Raw genomic sequence first — 20324 nt, 5'->3', positions numbered from 1 at the left:
ATCAACCTGTTGAACATGGACATAATCCCTTGGGACGGATGATTAACACAGAAGAATTTTCCGTCCACCACCCCAAATTATACTGGATATTTAAGCAATTGTTTTACCTCGACAGAGAGTATTTGTTGTTTTGGGTGTGGTGAAAGGGTTACACAATAGTGTGGGTTAGGCCAAATGGATCAGATGGTATTACCTGTGTTTTTTGTGTTTTAGAATTGCAGAAGGTCTGCATTTCAAACCCTCATGGTGACATTAATTTGGTGCTTTGTATCCATCCACCAGCACTTAAAAAAGGAATTAAAATTATAATGCCTACTGGATCTCAAAATGTGCCGTGGGAAAATCTGTGTTGCATTTTACACACCATCTATAAAACATCCAGTGATCAAAACGATGATAAAGTTGCAGTCACTGGGAACAAAGTAGAAAGCTCATCCAGTTATGCACGGCATCCCAAACTGTAATCCAACCAACCCCAACACAAAAGAGCATAGGATTTTTCATCACCTACCCGCTCACAATATTTCTTGCACATTAAAAAATATGAAAGGAGAAATGCCATAAAAATCAAACATGTGCATGGCAAATGTTGTCTGCTCATTCCCTCCACAGGTGCTGCCTGCCTGCTGAGTTGCTCCAGCATTTTGTGCCTTGCTGTGCATTACAATGATAATTTCCCATTTGTCATACCAGGGAAAGTGATGGATAACAGAGGAAACTGTGTGCAACAAATTAGCTGGAATACATTTTCAAACTCTCTGAAAGCTGCCACCAATACACTCTCATTCGTGTCCAGGAGTATGCAGGAAGGAACTTACACCGAAGATAGACACAAAATGCTGGAGTAACTCCGTGGGATAGGCAGCAACTCTGGAGGGAAGGAATGGGTGACGTTTCAGGTCGAGACCTTTTTCAGACTAAGAGTTGGGGGAGAGCTAGAGATAAGAAAGGGTAAGGTGTGAAAACAAGACATCAACGGGGATGAAGTCCAAGGAGAACGATCATTGCTAGCAAGGGGAAGGTGAACAACAAAGCAAAGAGACAAAAATTAATCAGGGGAACTAGTCAGACTGGTCGGAGAACTAGGGATGGATGGAGAAAGAGGGAAAGCAAGTTAGAGAAGTCAATATTCATACCGATGGGGTGTAAGATGCCCAAGCAAAATATGAGGCATTGTTCTTCCAATTTGCGCTGGGGCTCACTCTGACAGTAGAGGCGGCCCAGGACAGAAGCATCAGTATGGGAATGGGAATAAACCTATCCAATCTCCAGGTTGCTAAACACTTTCCCTCCCTATCTCGTTCATGCTGACCCAATTCCCCAATCTAAGCTCATCCTATTTGCCTGCGTTTGGCCCATATCCCTCTGAATCTTTCCTGTCCACCATGTACCTGTCCAAGTGTCTTTTAAATACTATTATTATACCGGCCTCAACTACCTCCTCTGGCAGCTCATTCCACATGCCAATTCCCCTCTGAGTGAAAAAGTTGCCCAATTAAAAGGTTCCTATCAAAACTTTCCCCTCTCACCTTAAACCTACCTATGCCATCTGGTTCTTGATCCTCCTATCCTGGGTAAAAGACCAGGCATTTACCTTATCGATTCCCCTCATGGTTTTATATACCTCTATATGGTCATCCCTTAGCTTCCTGCACTCCAAGGAATAAAATTGTATTAATCTATCATCGTTTTTCATTTAAACTGCAAATTAGTAACCTTAAACAGAGTGAAACTTAGCATTCCCATTGCATCAAAAAACACAACTACATTTTTCAATGCTGCATTAACAATGGCAATGCAACAAACTGGCTGCCTGCCACTAGCCTAGTGCTACCGAAATAATAAATTTAATTTGTGTCATACACAATATGGGGAGGTGTCTCAAAAATGAGGTCATATTGTCAATAATACGTAATTTAGATTAAACTGCGATCAGGGCTCTGTGCTTACTCCAAAGATCCCTGCGTCCTTTCGAAATGGGTATAAATAGTTCATCTGTGAGCAAGTGTCCAAGACTCAACATCTGCATCAAGAGCACTTGAGCAACAAGACAACTTGAACGGAACTGCTTTGGTAAGTCGACTATGATTTCTATCCGTGTTTTGCTTGTTCTTATCAGTCAAGTTATTATTTTTTTTAACTTGCACCATTTTCCAGAGACTGCAGAGGGAAAAGAAATTTGTTGAGACCAGCTAAAATGGATTTTTATGCAGTGCTTGTGTGTGAACACAGAATCCATGGCAGCAGCTGTAATTCTAACAGCCATTAGACAAAATAGCCTTTCATTGGGTATTTTAGCCCCCTACTGCTTATAAAAATAAATATTTATTGCATTTTTAAAAATATTGAAAAGCGGTATTCTATTAAAACTGAACACATGTGTATTGTGCTGACGATTTCGTGGTAAATTAATAATTATCACATATAGCCTTTATCATTCGGAATAACACAGTACATTTTTTTAAATGTTGAGTTAACAACTTTAAAAAAAAATTTTTTTTTCTTTTATCGGGAATGTGTTGAAGAATCATAAAGTTGTAATCTCACCATCAACATAAAACATTGGCATTGTGTTTTAATCATTTCAAAGCGTTTCTATATCCAGTTGTTTTAACACAAGCAACAATAATGGGCTATTCAGACATTTAGGCTCTAAAGCAAATACAGGCTAAGGCACTCACTAACACCACACTGGAACTGAGCCACAGGAGCATTAGAATGCAAGGCATGTCTCTTTTGAGATTCTCGATGCAATTATCTTGTCAGCCATGGCATATCATTGACGAATCTCACTCAAGCTGAGGTCAGACACTTTCATGGGGTATTTTTGTTTTGAGGAGGTGGGCAGGGACGCATTGCGGGGGTGAAAGGGAAGGGGGGGGGGGGGCACAGCTCCCACAACAAAACAGTTACATTTTTACATTGGGCAGTCAGATTGAAGATGTTCAGCCAGAGGGCAGAGCTTAATATTTGAAAATCAGATCCTTTCAACAATTAATTTGTTCCCTCCACCATCAGGCTTCTGGGGTCCAACCACAAGCTGGGGTACCATTTGATTCACTGTTACACCATTGTGTACATTGGACTTTGTATATGGAATTGGTGTGTTACAATGCCAGGAACTATATTCCACACTGTATCTTCCACTTTACTTTACCTATTGTACTGGAGTATGAACTGATCCACCTATGGTATATATGAACTGATCCACCTATAGTATCCACCTATGGTATATCTGATCTGTTTGGATAGCATGCTGCCTGCTGTTCCAGAAGAGGATCTATTGTACTCATGTATGGCATGATGTGACTGGATAGCACGCAGAATTAGCATGTCACTGTAACCATGCACATGTGACAGTAATAAATTAAATTAAGCTAAGCATGCAACACAAAGTTTTTCGCTGTACCTCAGTACATATGACAATAACAGATCTAAACCTAATGATGGATGTACTTTTTTTTGTTGCAGAGAGAATACGACTATTGTTCAATTATCTCCTTTCTCGGACTACAATGGGATTTAGCAAGTTAACCAGATGCTTCTTGGCTCTTTTATCCGTCCTGTCTTCAGCCGCAGCCACCTGCCCTCTGGAGTGTTTGTGCTCCCACAATGCAAGGCACATAGATTGCTCGGGCAGAAACTTAACAGCGCTTCCCAACAACATCCAGACCAACATAATCTCCCTAAATCTATCCCATAATGCCATTGAGGACCTTGATGACAGGCTGACCGAGTTCATCAATTTGAGATTCCTTGACATCTCTAACAACAACCTCAGTAATATGCCGACGCTGCTGCCATTGGCACTGTGGGAACTTGATGCATCAAATAATTACATCAAAACACTACAGAAGGATGACACCGTCTCCCAGTGGAACCTTATAAAACTGGACGTGTCCAACAACTTAATTGAAAGGGCTTTTTTAATTAACAACACGCTGATTAACCTGAAGTCCCTCAATTTCAGTGGAAACAAATTTTGGACAGTCCCGACGAACATGCCCTACAACTTGAGTACTTTAGACTTGTCACACAACAACTTGCACAATATCCTCCCAGATACTTTTCACCACAAAAGACTCTTGAAATTGTACTTGAACAACAATAGCTTACAATTTATTCCAAGTGGTACTGTTGATCAGCTCACTGGTTTGGAGTTGATTAGTCTGTATGGAAATAACTGGGCATGCAACGACGGACAGAATGTGCATCTGTTGAGATGGTTGCAAACCGTGCCGACAGTGCTTGGGTGTCCGTGCACTGCAGAAAGCAAACGTGGTCAAAGCGGATGCAACTCAGGTATAAATAAAGCAGCACTCGTCAGCTCAACCTTTACAAGTTATCAGTCCTTAATTGGAACAACGACAAGTACCAGACACAAAGAGTCCACCGTGAGCACACCGTACGCCTTAGCGAGCCAGAATACTAATATTTCATCGCTTTCAGATTCAGTTTCTTACTCTCAGTTGTATTCAACAGCATCAAGCTTCACTGGCGGTACTGCATCACCTATACCTACTCGGAATATCACCTTGCAAACAGCGAGCACCGAAAGTCCAAGTGAATTGGTTAGTACTATTGGCGATATAACAGAAAGACTTCCGTCAACTACAGTGCCCATCACTGCACCTGAATTCACGTCCAACAGCACAGTTTTTCCCAGGTCCACTGCAACCGCCAGCATGTCAAGTGCAGCCATGGACAACCAGACCAGCAGATTAACATCGCCGTCAACCTTTGACTCAACATCGATTGCAAGTCGCACATCACCCGCTTCTGCTGGAACCTCAATGGTCTCAATGGTCACCGGCCCAAGTGTCACCAATGCAACCACTTCTCACGGTGCAGAAGGAAATACTTCAAGTCCATTTCAGGTTGTTAGTTCCAGTCTGACCACAAGGCCAATGGTTAATGGAATCACCGGAATAAAAAGCACTGTACACCAAATTGTGACAACACCAAAACCAACTTCAAAAGCACACCGAGGTACGGGGAGAACCTGCTTCATGGTTCTGTCCATCATGCTACTGCTGGTTGTTTAATAATTTAAACAAGGTAAACAACCATGGCTGACAATGCCAATGAAATCTTCGTTTAACAGGACAGCAAATTTAAAAATACTTTGTTACGGTAATGAAACACTAATGCCTCAAATGATGGCTCTCATGCGTCATAACGAACAAGTCTGATCTCGGGTCAGTTTTGCTTTAACCCAGCTCAGGTTGATCCTTTTGTCTTATGACCCGAAGAGAAAAGAATAAAACAATGTTCACCCTGGGTTCCTTTATCTCAAAGGCAGTTGCTCTCAGGCGTGCAAAGGTGATTGCTCAACTTGGGCAGGATCAGATTCCGATGTGAGCCCTCAACCCTAACCCTAAGAGCCTAGCACCTCTAATGCGTTTAAAGTGTTTGAGGTAAAGGCTCACACATGAAGAACAAGGTCCTGGAGTTGGTCAGCCGAATACTTCAGCTCGATCGCAAGAGAAAAGGGAACAGCCTAAAGATACAGCTTCACTACAAAACAACGCACTAACTATTTGCAGGAAATACCCTGATCATCAAGTGAATGAGGAACTAACGGAATACTTTGTGCTTTGAATAATGTGTTATATTTCCCAGCACAAGTTCATTAATTCAGAATTCCAACTTAACTCTTGGAAATGGTTAAATAATTTTACTACTGAAACAGTTCATATCCACCGGAAATGTTTAATGGATTCAGTTTCTATTATGCATTTTTTTTTTTAACAGTTTTCTCCTTATGTTGGTGGATGCATGCAACTGCTGAATTATTTTGTAAATGCAAATTAATTGCAATGTAATTCACTTAAAAGCCAAATAAAATGTTTAATCTTGCAAGGCCAGTTGAATGCATGCATTAAATTTCTTAATTAAAAACTTATTTGAAATACACAAATCATTGCAATAAAATGTTTTCACAAGACCTTTTGTCATTCTAATAAACCTAACCTATAATAATCATGAATGTTCAACGAGCCCGTGGCAAAGACCACAGCATGTGGTAGCCTCTCACTTCATACCACTCGTTCTCAAAACCAAGGAGCGAGGCAAATAGTTTGTCCACCCCGTGACCTGCGTGGGTTTTCTGCGGTTTCCTCCCACACTCAAAGGTGTACAGGTTTGTAGGTTAATTAGCTTGGTGAAATTGTCCTTAGTGTGTGGGATCGTGCTCGTGCATGGGGATCGCTGGTTGGCGCGGCCGCGGAGGGCCAAAAGGTCTGTTTCCACACCTTGTGTCTCTCAGCTAAACTAAACAGCTGATGTCACTGGAGTCCATCCATGTGCTGGGTTTCTTGTGGAAGCACAGACACAAAGTCTGGAGCAACTCAGCGGGTCAGGTAGCATCTCTGGAAGACATGGAGAGATGACTTTTTGGATCGCAACTGGGAATTTGCCAATGCACCCCTTCCGGAGATGCTGCGTGTATGTACTACTCAAGGTTCCAGTATCCGATGTCCCTAGTGTTTCCATTCCTGGGCTCTGCGTGGTTAGAGGAGCAGACCGACTTTCCCACGGTCGTAAAGGTGATTTCACAACGGCATTATTGCTTCCCGGATGCCATCTTTAAGGGTATCATGAAGTGCAGCACGAAGTTCTGGAGGAAAGAGGGTAAACAGATCGGAGGTCATAGCCTCAATCTGTCATGATAAGGTCCTGCAGGTAGATGGAACGTAGTTAAGGAAAGGTTACAATGCAGGATCGCAAAAGGCAGTAAACTCCAGCTTACTCCGTTCCACACACGAGGACATGTTGAAATAGGAGCTCAGCACAGAAAAATGAGTGCTTGTAACGGTGATACCTAGGCTTATCCATCCCGAGGGCAGGGAACCAGTTTTGGTTGGGATTGATGTTGCTTGGCTGGATTACACCAAAGATCTTATGGCTCCGCTTTGGATTACACTGTAACATTCTCATAGGCAGGTTCGTTAGCACTCTGGTGAGAGGTTCAAGTTGATTTCGCAGGAGCCTGGCTAGAGGAGGGTAGTGTTAAAATGGAAAGAAAATGCAAACAAGATTGGAGGAGATAAACAGCACCAGAAATAGTAGAATGTTTTCAGACCAAAGGAGAGAATTGGTCGCACAATGGTGCAGTTGATTGAGTTGCTGCCTCACAGCGCCCGGTTTGAACCTGATCTCGGATGTTGTTTGTGTGGAGTTTGCATGTTCTCATTGGGACCGCTTGTCTCCAACATCCTAAAGACGTGGGGGTCTGCTGGATAATTGGCCTCTATTATTGCCCCCAAGTGTGTAGGGAGTGTAAGACCAAAGATCTTATAGCGAAATATTGGGAGCTTTTTAAAATGCATTCTAGCCACATTCTCATGATGAAGAATGATAAGGAAATTATATACAGCACTTTGTACATGATCAAAGAGAGTGTGTAAAACAATGTGAAAAATGCAAATGACCAAAGTCTGGTAGACAACATAAATGAGCGCCAGGCTAATTACAGAAAGTTCACAGAGGAAGTGAAAAGTGAAACAAAAGGCTATCAGATAATATTTTCACACATGGAGGTAGCAACAGGGCTGCAAGAGAAATGAGGCCAAAGACAAAAATGTGATTTTGTCTGGAGGCAGAGCTTGTGGCTGAGGTATTAATAAGCACTTTATATCTGCTGTTGAAATCGCAGCAAGAGCTGGTGAAATTACGATTCTAAGCATGTTACAAATTAGTAGTGGAAACAAGAGAAGCACCATTTGCACTTACAACCAACAAATAATTGTCTCAGGTGCAAAGTATCCCAAGTTGCGGATGGAAATGGTGAAGGAGTTGGTGCAGGCATGAGTTCAGTATCTTCAGACTATCAATTTGATCTCAGTGGTGAGGAATTAGTGTTTCATAATCAGGAATAGAATTAGCAGTAAATTGGTCAAGTGTAGGTTGATTTAAGGAAGGCAGCGTGGATTTGTTAAAGGCAAATCACACCAAATTTTTGGAATCAAAGAGGAATACAAGTGAAAGGTATTTTTTTTCCCCCAGAGTGGAAGGAGGTGCCCAATGAATCTTCTCAACAGCCAATACTAGAAACTGTGTATTCCCTACCTATTGCAATCATTTGAATGTGGATGTGCAGGGCACAATTTCCAAATTTGTACTCGGCAGAACCTGTTGACCTGGAAGGGCAGTAGGTGGTTTTAAGAAATAGACAGGCTGGTGAAATGAGTGGATATTTGAAAGATGAAATTTCATGCCGACAAGTGTGAGCTGTTAAATTTAGACACAACAAATAAGAACAGGTAGCATCACCGAAGCACAATTCTGAATGGGGTACAAGAACAGAGCGATTTAAAACTGTACTCAAACAGTTTGTTTCAACATGATAGAGTTGGCTGAGGTATTGAGTAATATAGCAATGTAGTCAGTTTTACAGTGACATTGAAAATAAGTGCATTAACCTGTTCAGTGCCACACCCAAGTATACTTGGGTCATGAAAAACAACAACTTGGCAGTGAACAGGTTAAACGCTGGTTTGGCCACGACTGGGTTATTGTGTTCAATTGTCGGCTGCCACGTATTAGCAAAGATGTGAAGGTTTTGGAGACGGTGAAGAAAACGATTCACCAAAGGTAGACAAAAGTACTGGAGAAACTCAGCGGGTGCAGTAGCATCTATGGAGTGAAGGAAATAGGCAACGTTTCGGGACGAAACGTTGCCTATTTCCTTCGCTCCATAGATGCTGCTGCACCTGCTGAGTTTCTCCAGTACTTTTGTCTGCCTTCGATTTTCCAGCGTCTGCAGATCCTTCTTAAACAATTCACCAAGGTGATTCCATGGATCCAGTTCAATGCATAGACTGTTCTCCTTTGAACAGAAGATAATTCAAGAGAATCTGACCAAAGTATTTCAAAATCGTGAAAGGTGGAGACTTTTTGTAAATACCCACGGGAAAAATAGTGAATTAGGTGGAGACTGTTCCCTTGTCAAAAGTATCACAAACGTTGGGATACGGAATGACGGTGAACCGATGGAGGGATTTAAAAAAAAGATACAGCACGTAAAGTGGCCTTTCAGCCCACCAAGTCCACGCTGAACAGCGATCCCTGTACACTCGCACCATCCTTCAGACTAGGGACAATTTACTATTTCTACCAAAGCCAAATTAACCTACAAACGTGTGCGGCTTAGGAGTGTGGGAGAAAACCGGATCATCCGGGGAAAACCCCACACAGTGACGGGGATAACTTACAAACTCCGTGCAGACAGCACCCGGAGTCAGGATCGAACCAGTGTCTCTGGCACTGAAAATCATAAAATTTGACAAGTCTAATAATAAGCCAAGAGCTTGACATACGGGAAAAGTATGATGAGAAAATCAGCCAACATAGGGAAGTTAGCTTGTGTCATGTTAGACGATGCAGCAATTAGATAAGGGAAGTGTTTAGTTTGCAATAGATAGCATTTACAGAGAAAATGGAGAAAGGGTTTGTCGTCAGACAGAGAGCGGCAACTCCAGCAGAGATTATTAAGAATTAGAGACTACCAAGTGGGTTACTGGTGAATTATTTTAAAATATAATGTCGGCATGTTACCATTATAACGCACACACTATAAATTCTCTGTGTTTTGAGTTGGTGAAATACTTTATGCCCTTTCTCGGGTGCTTCCCAGTATCTACTGCCAAGGCCTGAATAAACCGACTTGTTTGAGAGACTAACCACGGCTGTATTGAGGTTGTCTGTGTATGTTGAGCTGATCAGAGCTGGATGTAAGAGGGCCACAGGGTCCCACATGAAAACCAGACTTGGGGTGCAGGTTTAGCCACATCAGGGAGGACATGATCAGCGAGTATGAGAGGAGTGACATTGCCAGGCAGTGGGGGCACTCAGGTCAAAACCCCCCTGTACATGGAGGATGTCGCCATCTTCTGCTCGGATCCAGGGTCGGTCCGCAGATTGATTAGTGTTTGCGACCAGTTTGAGTCAGCCACGAGAGCCAGAGTGGACCGCAGGAAGAGCGAGGGCATGTTCTTTGGCAACTGTCCCGACCGATCTTCCGTCCCCTTCACCATCATGCCTGACTTCTTGAAGGTGTTGCGGATCTGGTTTGGGGGGGGGGGGGTCCAGAGGCGTGTGATAAGAATTGGCTGGAGCGGATAACCAAGTAGGCTGTGGGCAGAGCATCAACAATGTGCCTAGAAATCAACTTTTGTGACCCATGTCTCAGAACTACATGAAATTTTGCACTGATTTAGATAAAATATAATTGGGGTCATAGCTCGTCAGTGCCAAAGTTGCACATTAATTAATTAAACTAATTAGAAAATGAGATTGAAAAAGTAAGCACCATCTAGTGTCCAATGCCCATATTACACCATGGGGAGCCCAATTCCATGTTGGTCAGGGCTGCTGTACTTGGTGCAAGTGTGGCCTGTCCCTCCCTCCTACACCACAGGTATCACCCGGGCCGTCTTCCAGTTCATCTGGGGGTCGAGGATGGACCGGGTGCGATGGGCCATAATGCACAAGTCGGCAGACAACGGGGGTAAAAGCGTGCCCAACGTCGCCCTCACCCTGATGGCCACCTTCATGTGTGGCTGCATCAGGCAGAGTGTAGAGCCAAGGCACGTGGGCACCAAGTGTCACCCCTGCTGAGGTTCTACCTCTCCCCGGTGCTGTGAAGGATTGTCTTGAATCTTGAAGGTCAGCTGGACATTGCCGCACCATCTGTCGTTTGTAGAAAGGTTCTTCTGGACCAACATCTTTGACCACTAGTCCATCGGGCATGGAATGTCCTGCAGGCACTGCAGGGAAATTACTCCATGGATCCTGTGGCGTGGTTCCTAGAGAAGAGTGCACAGCTAGTCCGGCAAAATGCCTCATCGCCAGAACTCACCAACAAGCACCAAGACACGGCTTGGCTGGCGGTGAGGGGAGCCTTCCCAGTCAAATCCTTTCTACACCGTCAGAACCTCACTACCACTGCACGCTGCCTTCGGGACGGCTGCTATGGAGAGGAGACGGCTGTCCACGTCTTTGAACAGTGTGGATTTGCAAAGAAAGTCTGGGGAGGTTTGCAAGGGTCCCTGTCGCGATTTATTCCGAACAGCTCCGTCACAGAGGACTCTGACTTACGGACTGTTCATGTTTGTGCTGAGGGACGCTCTGAAGCTCGGTGCAGCTGTCAAGAATAAGTCTTCAGGGCCATGACGAGAAGGCAGGAGAGTCAGATGGGGAGTCACAGGGAGAACTAACAAACTACATACAGACAGCACCCATAGTCAGGATCGAACCAGTGTCTCTGACATTGAAAATAATATCATTTGCTAAGTTTAATAATAAGCCAAGAGCTTGACATATGGGAAAAGTATGAGGAGAAAATCAGCCAATATAGGGAAGTTAACTTGTGTCATGTTAGAAGATGCAGCAATTAGATTAGGGAAGTGTTTAGTTTGCAATAGATAGCTGAAGCCCAGATAAACATAGGGTACTTGTAAACCAGGTTGAGTACAATAACATTGATCTTAAGATAAGATGAGTTTGTTCATCACACCCATTTACAGAGAAAATGGGGAAATGGTTTGCAGTCAAAGGAAGGAGAGTCTGAGCTGTCAGACAAATAGCGGTGAGTCCAGCGGAGAAAAATACGAATTAAGAGACTACACAGTGGGTTACTGGTGAATTATCTTTAAATATAATGTCTGGATGTAACCATTATAACGCACGCACTGTAAATTGCTCTGTGTTTTGAGTTAGTGAAACACTTTACGCCTTGCTTCCCAGGACATACTGCCAAGGCCTGAATAAACCGACTTGTTTGAGAGACTCACCACGGCTGTATTTAGGTTGACTGTGTATGCTGAGCTGATCAGAGGTGGATGTAAGAGAACCACTGGGCCCCACATGAAAACCAGAGTCGGGGCGCAGGTTTTGGTGTAGCACTTGTTGCAGGCGTCCAGTTTGAAAAACAACTGGCCTGTTTCCTGCATTCAAGGCAAATCTGAACCCAATTGGCTAGATTGCCTTGGATCCCATGTGATCTAACCTTCCAGACCAGTCTGCCATGTGGCACATTGTCAAAGGCCAAACCAAATGAAAGGCAAAATATTTGACATCCCAGGGATTTTGAAATAAAACAGACCATCCTTTCACTTCTGATTGTATTATATCATAAATATACCAGTGACTGAGACAGCAAAGGAATTCATTAGGTCAATGCTGATTAACCCATTTAGCGTCATTAACCACCAATACAGGAATAAAACTGGTGGGTCCAGAAGGTTTCCTGATCGTGAACTTAAAATGTATAATACCCACCTGTAATTTATTTACAAACATGGAACCAAAGAATTTAGGAGCAGAAGGCCATTCAGCCCTTCAAACCTGTTCCACCATTCAATGCTGAATATAGTTGATCATTCAAATTCAATACTATGTTCCCTCTTTCTCCTCACATCTCATTACCCCATTAGCCCTAAGAAATACATCTAACTTCTTCCTAAATTTTCTTGATAATTTGGCTTCAATTGCTTTCTTTGGCATAATCTGTGAATTCTACATGATTGCCGACAACTAGTTCACAGCCCACAATGGAAAGAAATCATCTCTGGACTTGGAGGGATGCTATAGAAGAGATATTTAAAAAAAATGCTAATTGTAACCAGACCCTGAGCGTTTAAAGAAATGTCTACATTTGTATCCAGCCTCTGTTCGTAATTATATTTATTAGTCGTTTGAGCGATGACTGTCCCAAATGCTGTAGTACAGCTGTGCCACCACAGGGGAACCACAGTGAGCCCAGTCTCAGTGAATAAGCGAGTTTGGTGTTCCGACTGCGCATGCCCAGGTCATGGGTCGCTCATGATAAACATTCTCGGCAGCTGTGCTGCTGCATGGGTGCAGACCCGCGTTTCGTCCGAGTTCGGGCCCGGGTCTCCGGCACTGCAGGTGCTGTTGGGTTGCTGCAGGGCCGTCCCCGTCCCCTCCCAACTGTTCCGTCCCTGTGTGGGAGCAGCCGGGGATGTCCGGGGTGGCCCTGGGCTGGTGGGATGGGAGTGCAGGCCCAGGCGCTGGCTCCTGCTCAACTCTACCCGTCCCGCCGGGTTGACCGGCGGCCCTGGACTGATGGGACACCAGGCGGCCCTGGACTGATGGGACACCGGCCCGGAGCAGTGGAGTTGGCGCTTATTCTCCATGCTGGCTGTGGGCCCGGGCCGCTGCTGCGATCAGCTGGTGTCCCGTCAGTCCTGGGCTGTCAGTTGGCCTGGCAGGACAGGCAGAGTTGAGCTGGAGACAGCGCTGGCTGTAAGCCTGGACCTTCACTCCTGTCTGACTCCCGTCAGTCTGGGGCCGCCCCAGACGTCTCTGGCCGCCCCTGGATGGGGGTGCGGCACTTGAGAGGGGACAGGGACGGTCCAGTGGCGGTTCGGCTGTGCTTGCGGCGTCGGGGAACCGCGTTCGATCCTGGTTGCGGATGAGGAGCAGGTCTGTGTGCATGCGGCGGCACGGTTGCCGAGAGTGTTTATCGCGAGTGACCTTTGACAAATCCCATGATTCCTTGCGTTTTTTGGAATACTGAACTCTATTTTACTGTCAGAAAAGCATGAAAAGCATTCCTTTGATAATTGCCCCCCCCATCTTTAAAAAAGTGCACAAATCATCAAAAGCAAGCATGCAGGTACAACAGGTAGTTAGAATGGCTGATGGCACATTGGTCTTGGTAGCTGGAGACTTTGAATGCAGGAACAGAGATGTCTTGCTGCATTTGTATAGACAAGAGAGGCGAGAGTGCTTTAATTGTCATATGTACCGAAAAATGGAACAATTAATTTCTCACTTGCAACAGCATAACAAGCCTGTAACACAATGCATCTAGATGATATGTAATAAACAAAATTCTCCATAAACTAATAACTCTGATATCAGTGCAAAAAAAAAAAACTGAAGTCCACAGTGCAACCAAAGACAATCCATAGTTCACAGGTTAGTATTGTGACGTGATCAAGTGCCTGAAGTTATTCTTGAGCCTGTTTTTAGACTCCTATACCTTCTTCCCAATGGTATGAATGAAATGAGAGTGTGGACAAGGTGGTGTGGGTCCTTGATGATGCTGGCTGCTTTCCTGAGGCAGAGATCCCTTCTATTTTGGGGAGGTCAGTACCCCTGATGGAGGGCAGTGTCCACCACCTTTTGTAATCTCCTTCATTCCAGATATTGAGACCATATCTTGACTTCAGTGTGCATTATTTTCTCTTTATTTGAGGGAGGATGTTCTCAGAGGCCCATTTAGCCTGCACTGCCATTCTATGCCATCATAATACAAATCCTGCATTTCAATACTATTTCCTTCTTTCTGCCCATTACCCTTATTGGCTTCTTTGTCTGGAAACCTTGCATTGTTAAATGTATTCAATGATTTTGATGTACAACATTTTCCACAGTGGAGAATTTCACAGGTTCACCAATCTTGAATGAACAGATTTTCCCAAATCAATGACCGAGATGGTGAATAGCTGAGGTGGGTACTTCAATCCCTCCCTTACTATTTACAGCTCATCACCCAGAAAAAGCAACCATTTTTCCTCACTTCATATCCTGTCCGCCAAACAATGTTCAATCCATGCCACAACATAACCCAGATACATTACTATTTACAGCTTATCACCCTGAGAAAGTTTCTTTTTTTCCCTTACTTCATATCCTGTCAGCCAATCAATGTTCAATTCATACCACTATGTAATCCCAATTCCATGTGCTTTAATTTTGGACTCTAGTATCTTATGTGGGACTTTATCAAAGTTGTGCCCGAAATCCAAATACACATCCACAAACGCTCCCTTATCTATGCTACCAGTTATATCCTCAAGAAGTTCCAGTAGATTTGTCAAACATGATTTCCCTTTCATCAATCCATCCATGTTGACTTGCCTAATTTTGTGGATATTTAATCACTGTTCTATTATTACCTTCTTGAGAACAGACTTCAGAATTTTCCCTGCTGCTTTTATTCGGCCAACTGGTTTGCAATTGGACTTTTTTTTTAAACCATCTCTTTTCCCTTACATTTTCCACTCTCTAATCTGCAATAGTTCCAAAATCTATACCTTCTGAACCTTCTGAATTTTGTAGTCGCAGATCATGGCGAGAACGTACAAACTCCATTCAGACAGCACCCGTAGTTGGGATCAAGTCAAGTCAAGTTTATTCGTCACATACACATACGAGATGTGCAGTGAGTACCTGAGTCAGGCGCTGCATTTTGCTGTAAGGCAGCAACTCTACCGCTTGGCCACCGTGACAATAGAATTGCGTGAGATGACAACCAATGTACATAAAATTTCTACGGCCACCTCTTTTTATATCCTAGGTTGCTAACTACCAGGCCTTCGATTTATCATCTCTCAGTGACAATTTTTCAAGCAACCTTTTTTTTTTTTAAACTGACACGGATCATTTAATTCCTGTTTTATTGTACCTCGATCCTGAGCATTGTTAGGCTAATATTCATGCCCTTTTCAATGAGGACAGAACCAAATTATTTGTTGAATTACTCGGCTATTTCTTTGTTCCCATTTATAAATTCTCTCATTCCTGACTGTAAAACCCCTTTCTCATGGGGCGACTTGACGCAAGAGTTAACCAGAGTTGAACACCGTGGGAACCTCTTGCGATAACCGTACGGCATTCGTGGACCACCGTGGACCACCGTGGCGCTAACGGCAGGTGCTCGTGTAACTTGGTGACTCGGGAGAAAATTCAAACAAGCTTGAGAAATTCAGAGTGACTTGTACACTTGTGGTTGAACATTGCAACATTATATGCATGTAGTAGCCAGTGCGATATCCGTACTGACTCTTGCGTGTACCGTAGGAACTCCTGCGAACGGTGAACCCGGAAGCTGGACAGAGGGTGAGTAAAAATTGTCTTCTGTGGGATTGAATTTAAAAAATAAAGATTTGCATCCGCATATGGACATCAACTTATTCATGAGTTATGTTAATGAGATTCAAGAAAATAACTTTAATCTTTAAAAGGGACTTTACTGAAAGGTCCCGCATTTTTATGGTCCGTGAGAAATTTTTCACATGTACTTCTTTGAGAGATACAGCTCGGAGTCCTCGCCGACCAGCGATCGATGTCTTTCCTAAGCAGGGTCCGGAATGCTACCAATCAATGTTCTCCAGAGACCCGTGTAAAGGAGTGAACTGCACATGCTGGTTTAAAACGAAGACAGACACAAAAAGCTGGAGTAACTCAGCGAGTCAAGCAGCATCTCTGGAGAAAAATAGGTGATGTTTCGGGACGAGACACATCTTCAGACTCAATTCCGATTAGGATGTCTGAAGAAGGGTTCCGATTCGAATCGCCACCTATTCTTTTTCTCCAAACAGCGTTTCCCTGACCATATTATGGCCCATTCCCCAACCATAACATTAATCAAGCTCTGTCTAACTCCGCCTTCACACCATCCCCCTGTGACATGGGTTAGTCATCGCTGGGCGGGCTGTGGGCCGAATGGCCTGCCAACGGGAGTCAGAGACTTGACACTGAGATCCATTGTGCAGGAAGGAATTGCGGATGCTGGTTTTTACCGAAGATAGACACAAACGCCACCTGTTCATTTTCTCCAGAGATGTTGCCTGACCCATTGAGTTACTCCAACATTTTGTGTCTGTGTTCACTATGAACATTGAATTATTTAATTTTAGGTAACTTACACTCTCTCTCTCTCTCTCCCTTGCCCACCCCCTCCCCTCCCCCATGCAGTAAATGTCGGTTAACCAGTCCAAGGTTTGCAACGATGGTTCCCTCTTGGGATCACACTATCCCTAGCCAACAATTGGCCTATTAGGGAACCAAATATAGACATAAAGTGCTGGAGTGACTCAGTGGGTCAGGCAGCATCTCTGGAGGAAAGGGTTAGGCGACATTTTGGGTCGGGACCCCTCTTCAAAATACCCTGCTGAGGTCATCTGTTGTTGGCCCTGATTTGTCCCGGTCTTTTCTTGCTTCCAGTTCCCCCCTACAATCATCCCGAAGAAGGGTCCCGACCAAAAATGGAATCTATTCCTTTTCTCCAGAGATGCTGCTTGGCCCGCTGAGTTACTCCAGCATTTTGTGTCTAACTTGCTGATTCAGACAGTTTTTGATTATCAAGGATTCTGCGCTGACTCTTTACTCTGAAACACACGTTGGAAATTTAAACTTGGGCGCAACTAACATCGTCTTACTACCGTGGGAACTCTTTAACTCAGCGGGCAGGCAGCAGTTAATTGTTGCTCCCTTCAGTTTCCCAGGGGGTCGGGACGGGACTGGAGTTGGGAGGGAAAGGTGGGGGAGTCGAGGGAGAGGAGGGGGAGACAGATGGGGGTGTCTTCATTTACTGGCGGCGGGTGTCTGTCACTGAAACAGGCAGGTGAGATTTCACATCCACCTTGTGTGTGCCTCTCTCTCTCTCCCTCCCTCCCTCTCACACAGGCTGAGAGACTCTGCCTCTGTGAGTGTACGTCTCTTTCTCCCCCTCTCCCACACACAGTAAGACCGAGGTACTGTGCTCAGTCCATCTGTGTCTCCCACATACACAGTAAAACTCTGCTTTGTGTGTGTATATACGTCTCCCCTCATTTCTCTCTCCCCCCCTCACTTCTCTCTTTCTCCCCCCACACACAATAAGACCGATGTATTCTGCTTAGTCTCTCTTCGTTCCCACACACACAGATAGACCAAGGTCATGTGCGCTCTTTCTCTTCCGCCAGTCACCCCGAAGTACATCACACTGCCTCTGTGCCTCTCTCTCTGTCTCTCTCCCCCTCTCTCCTAAGTAATGTGGCATCTTCCTGCAGTAAAGTCACGGCATTAGTACAGGCATGTCTCCAAATGAGCCAATTCAACCAAGGGAGGATATTTATAGTGTGTGAAAAAAAAAAGTTACATCATTTGTGCCACGTGATGATTTAATTACACTTGACAGTTCACAATGTTCATTCAAGATTTAACGGGAAAGCTCGGGAGACGGACAAGTCACTCGCACAAACAGAAATGCCGAGTACCGTGGGAACTCTTTGTCTACCCCCCCGTTATATCGTGTGATATCGTGCTAGACCACGACCACTTCACTCTGGTTACATATTGCGTCAAGTCGCCCCGTGAGAAAGGCCTATAAGGGACTGACAATTTCTCCATATGAAACCGGAGAAGCTTTTACACCCTAATATTATGTTCTTCGCAGTAAATTCCTTCCCTACTCTATTCTTCCGCTCATAATTAAATTCTTGCTCTTTCATTGTCGAATTGTAATCCTGCTACATTTTCCAGCAATTCTTGGATACGATTTAATTCTTAACTTAACTTAACTTAAGAAAACCATATTTTAATATGGATCACTTTCCATATCTCACAGGGATTCCTTTCGCTTTTGTGTTACTGTTCTCGATAAGAAAATATAACCATTGTTGGTTTTGCATGTATTCCTCACGCAAGTGAGCCATTGCCAATGCAGTGTCACACTTTTAAATAAGTTTCCAAATCTAGCACAGCCAACTAACTCAAATCTCTGTGGTTCCCTTCTTTTATTTTGGTGCCATAATCTCCCAGTGAACCACTTCACTTTCTAGGCTCAATGAATTTCACGTCACGATCACACTTCCCGAAAGGACTGCACACAAAATCATTTACTCGCTTCTTCTCATTGCACCATATCCAGATTTGGAATGTCTGTTCACTAACAGGCTCATATACTGCTCTTTAAAAAAAATCTGACGCTTGTCCTCAGATTTCCATCACCTGCCATTTCTGAAGTAATTGAACTTCAGCGCCATCAACAACACTTAGATCACGAATGACTGCAGGACTAGCTCTTATTTTTAAGGCCAGGTTTTCACATTTGGTAACCAACATATAAATTTTTCAAGAGTGAAAATTTTGAAGATTAATCATATTACAGTTTATGAATTTACACAAATTGTATCTGCAACTTTGCAGAAATTATAAATTCTGTGATATTAGGCCTCTATGCAATTGTTTTGGCTTAAACTATTACTGCCAAATGCTGTCCTATTTATTTGATCACATAAAATATAGACATAGGAATGCAACCCCTTCATACTGAGCCTAATCTGGAAAGGAGAAAGAGGTAGTGGTGAGATAGCTACAAATGTAGAGGAACCAAACGAAGGGGGAAATGGCCAGCATTGTGGACCTCCTCCAAAGGCTGCAGGGTATCGACATGACTTGATGCCACTTCTCCACCATCACAGGAGTGAGGGGGAGCAGAGGCCCTCCCACAGCTCCGAGCCATGAGTTTACCCTCTGCCACCGCTTGATGATCTTTCATCATGCATTCTCACCCTTCTCCCTTGTCTGAAACAGTACGATTTCTAACTTTTCCCAGTTCTGATGAAAGATTATTTAACAGAAATGCCCTCAAGAGTCTTACCACGATTTCTCATCTTCATTCCAGGCTGTCAAGATGTGTCCGGACAGAAATGTCTGAGACAGGGCCGGCCTTAAGCCAACTAGACCAATTGCTCCCAATTAAGGCCCGCGCCTAAGGGGGCCCCGCGCTAGGCTAGTGGGCAACACACTCTATCACCTCAACAGTGACCTCAGTAAGTGAAATTCCTCACCGCCAACACAGCTCCGCGGTTACCTCTCAATACTGTCACCACTTTCCGGGATATTATTCCCGTATCCCTTTCTGCACCGACACTTACACCCGGGGCATGGGGGATCAGTTACTACAACTTTACTTCAGACAGTTACAGTGAGCCCGCCAGCGGATGTGTACACACGCCTGATGTTACCAGGATAGTCACTGACCGAGCAGCTGACTCTTATCTAGAATTAGTCAGTCAAGGTGCATCTGAAGCAAACAATGGCGTCCGCTCCCAAAAGGAGCAGTTACCAAATGGAATAGCGTTTGATTTACGCCACACACTCACATGCATAAACGTGTGGATACAATAGTTCCTTCATTGTCACCTCTACCAAGTTACAGTGAAATTATTTTGCATAGAGATCAGTGCGATATTGCCGTACTCAAGTACACAGCCCGGTTAGCACATAATGCACAGAAACAAGCAGAGTCTATATGCAATAGTCGTCAGGTGTTGGCACCATTTCACGGTCCCAACTGCAGGTGGGTATGAAGGCTTGTTGTAGCCGTCGTATCAACAGAAACATCATGTCCCTTTCTCCCCCCATTCGCACACAAAACGTGTGTGTGTGTGTGTGCATAATACAGGATCCAGCGGTAAGCCACGGCTGCAATTGGTACGTGTAGTAACTAACAAGCGTATCGAAAAAAAAGTGGTCAATATCAGCTTCACATGGCTGAAGCTTGAGATGGTGCCGGGAGCAGT

General features: G+C 44.1%; 2 protein-coding genes across 2 annotated transcripts in view; one reads left to right on the top strand and one right to left on the bottom strand.

Moving 5' to 3' along the window:
* nf1a (neurofibromin 1a) overlaps nucleotides 1-20324 on the bottom strand; it is a 305820-nt gene that overhangs the window by 113128 nt on the left and 172368 nt on the right. The gene's annotated exons all lie outside the window — the stretch shown is intronic.
* On the top strand, nucleotides 1853-8082 carry omgb (oligodendrocyte myelin glycoprotein b). The gene is made up of 2 exons (XM_055657598.1): nucleotides 1853-2073; nucleotides 3472-8082. The coding sequence occupies exon 2, from the start codon at nucleotides 3516-3518 to the stop codon at nucleotides 5043-5045; it is 1530 nt and encodes a 509-aa protein (XP_055513573.1). The 5' UTR covers nucleotides 1853-2073; nucleotides 3472-3515; the 3' UTR covers nucleotides 5046-8082.

This window comes from Leucoraja erinacea, chromosome 28 (genome assembly GCF_028641065.1).
Source record: "Leucoraja erinacea ecotype New England chromosome 28, Leri_hhj_1, whole genome shotgun sequence".
NCBI lineage: Eukaryota > Metazoa > Chordata > Chondrichthyes > Rajiformes > Rajidae > Leucoraja > Leucoraja erinaceus.
This window is presented reverse-complemented; position numbering and strand designations above follow the sequence as displayed.

Coding starts and splice junctions, on each gene's coding strand:
- omgb (XM_055657598.1), top strand. CDS start 3,516: ATGGGATTTAGCAAGTTAACCAGATGCTTCTTGGCTCTTTTATCCGTC.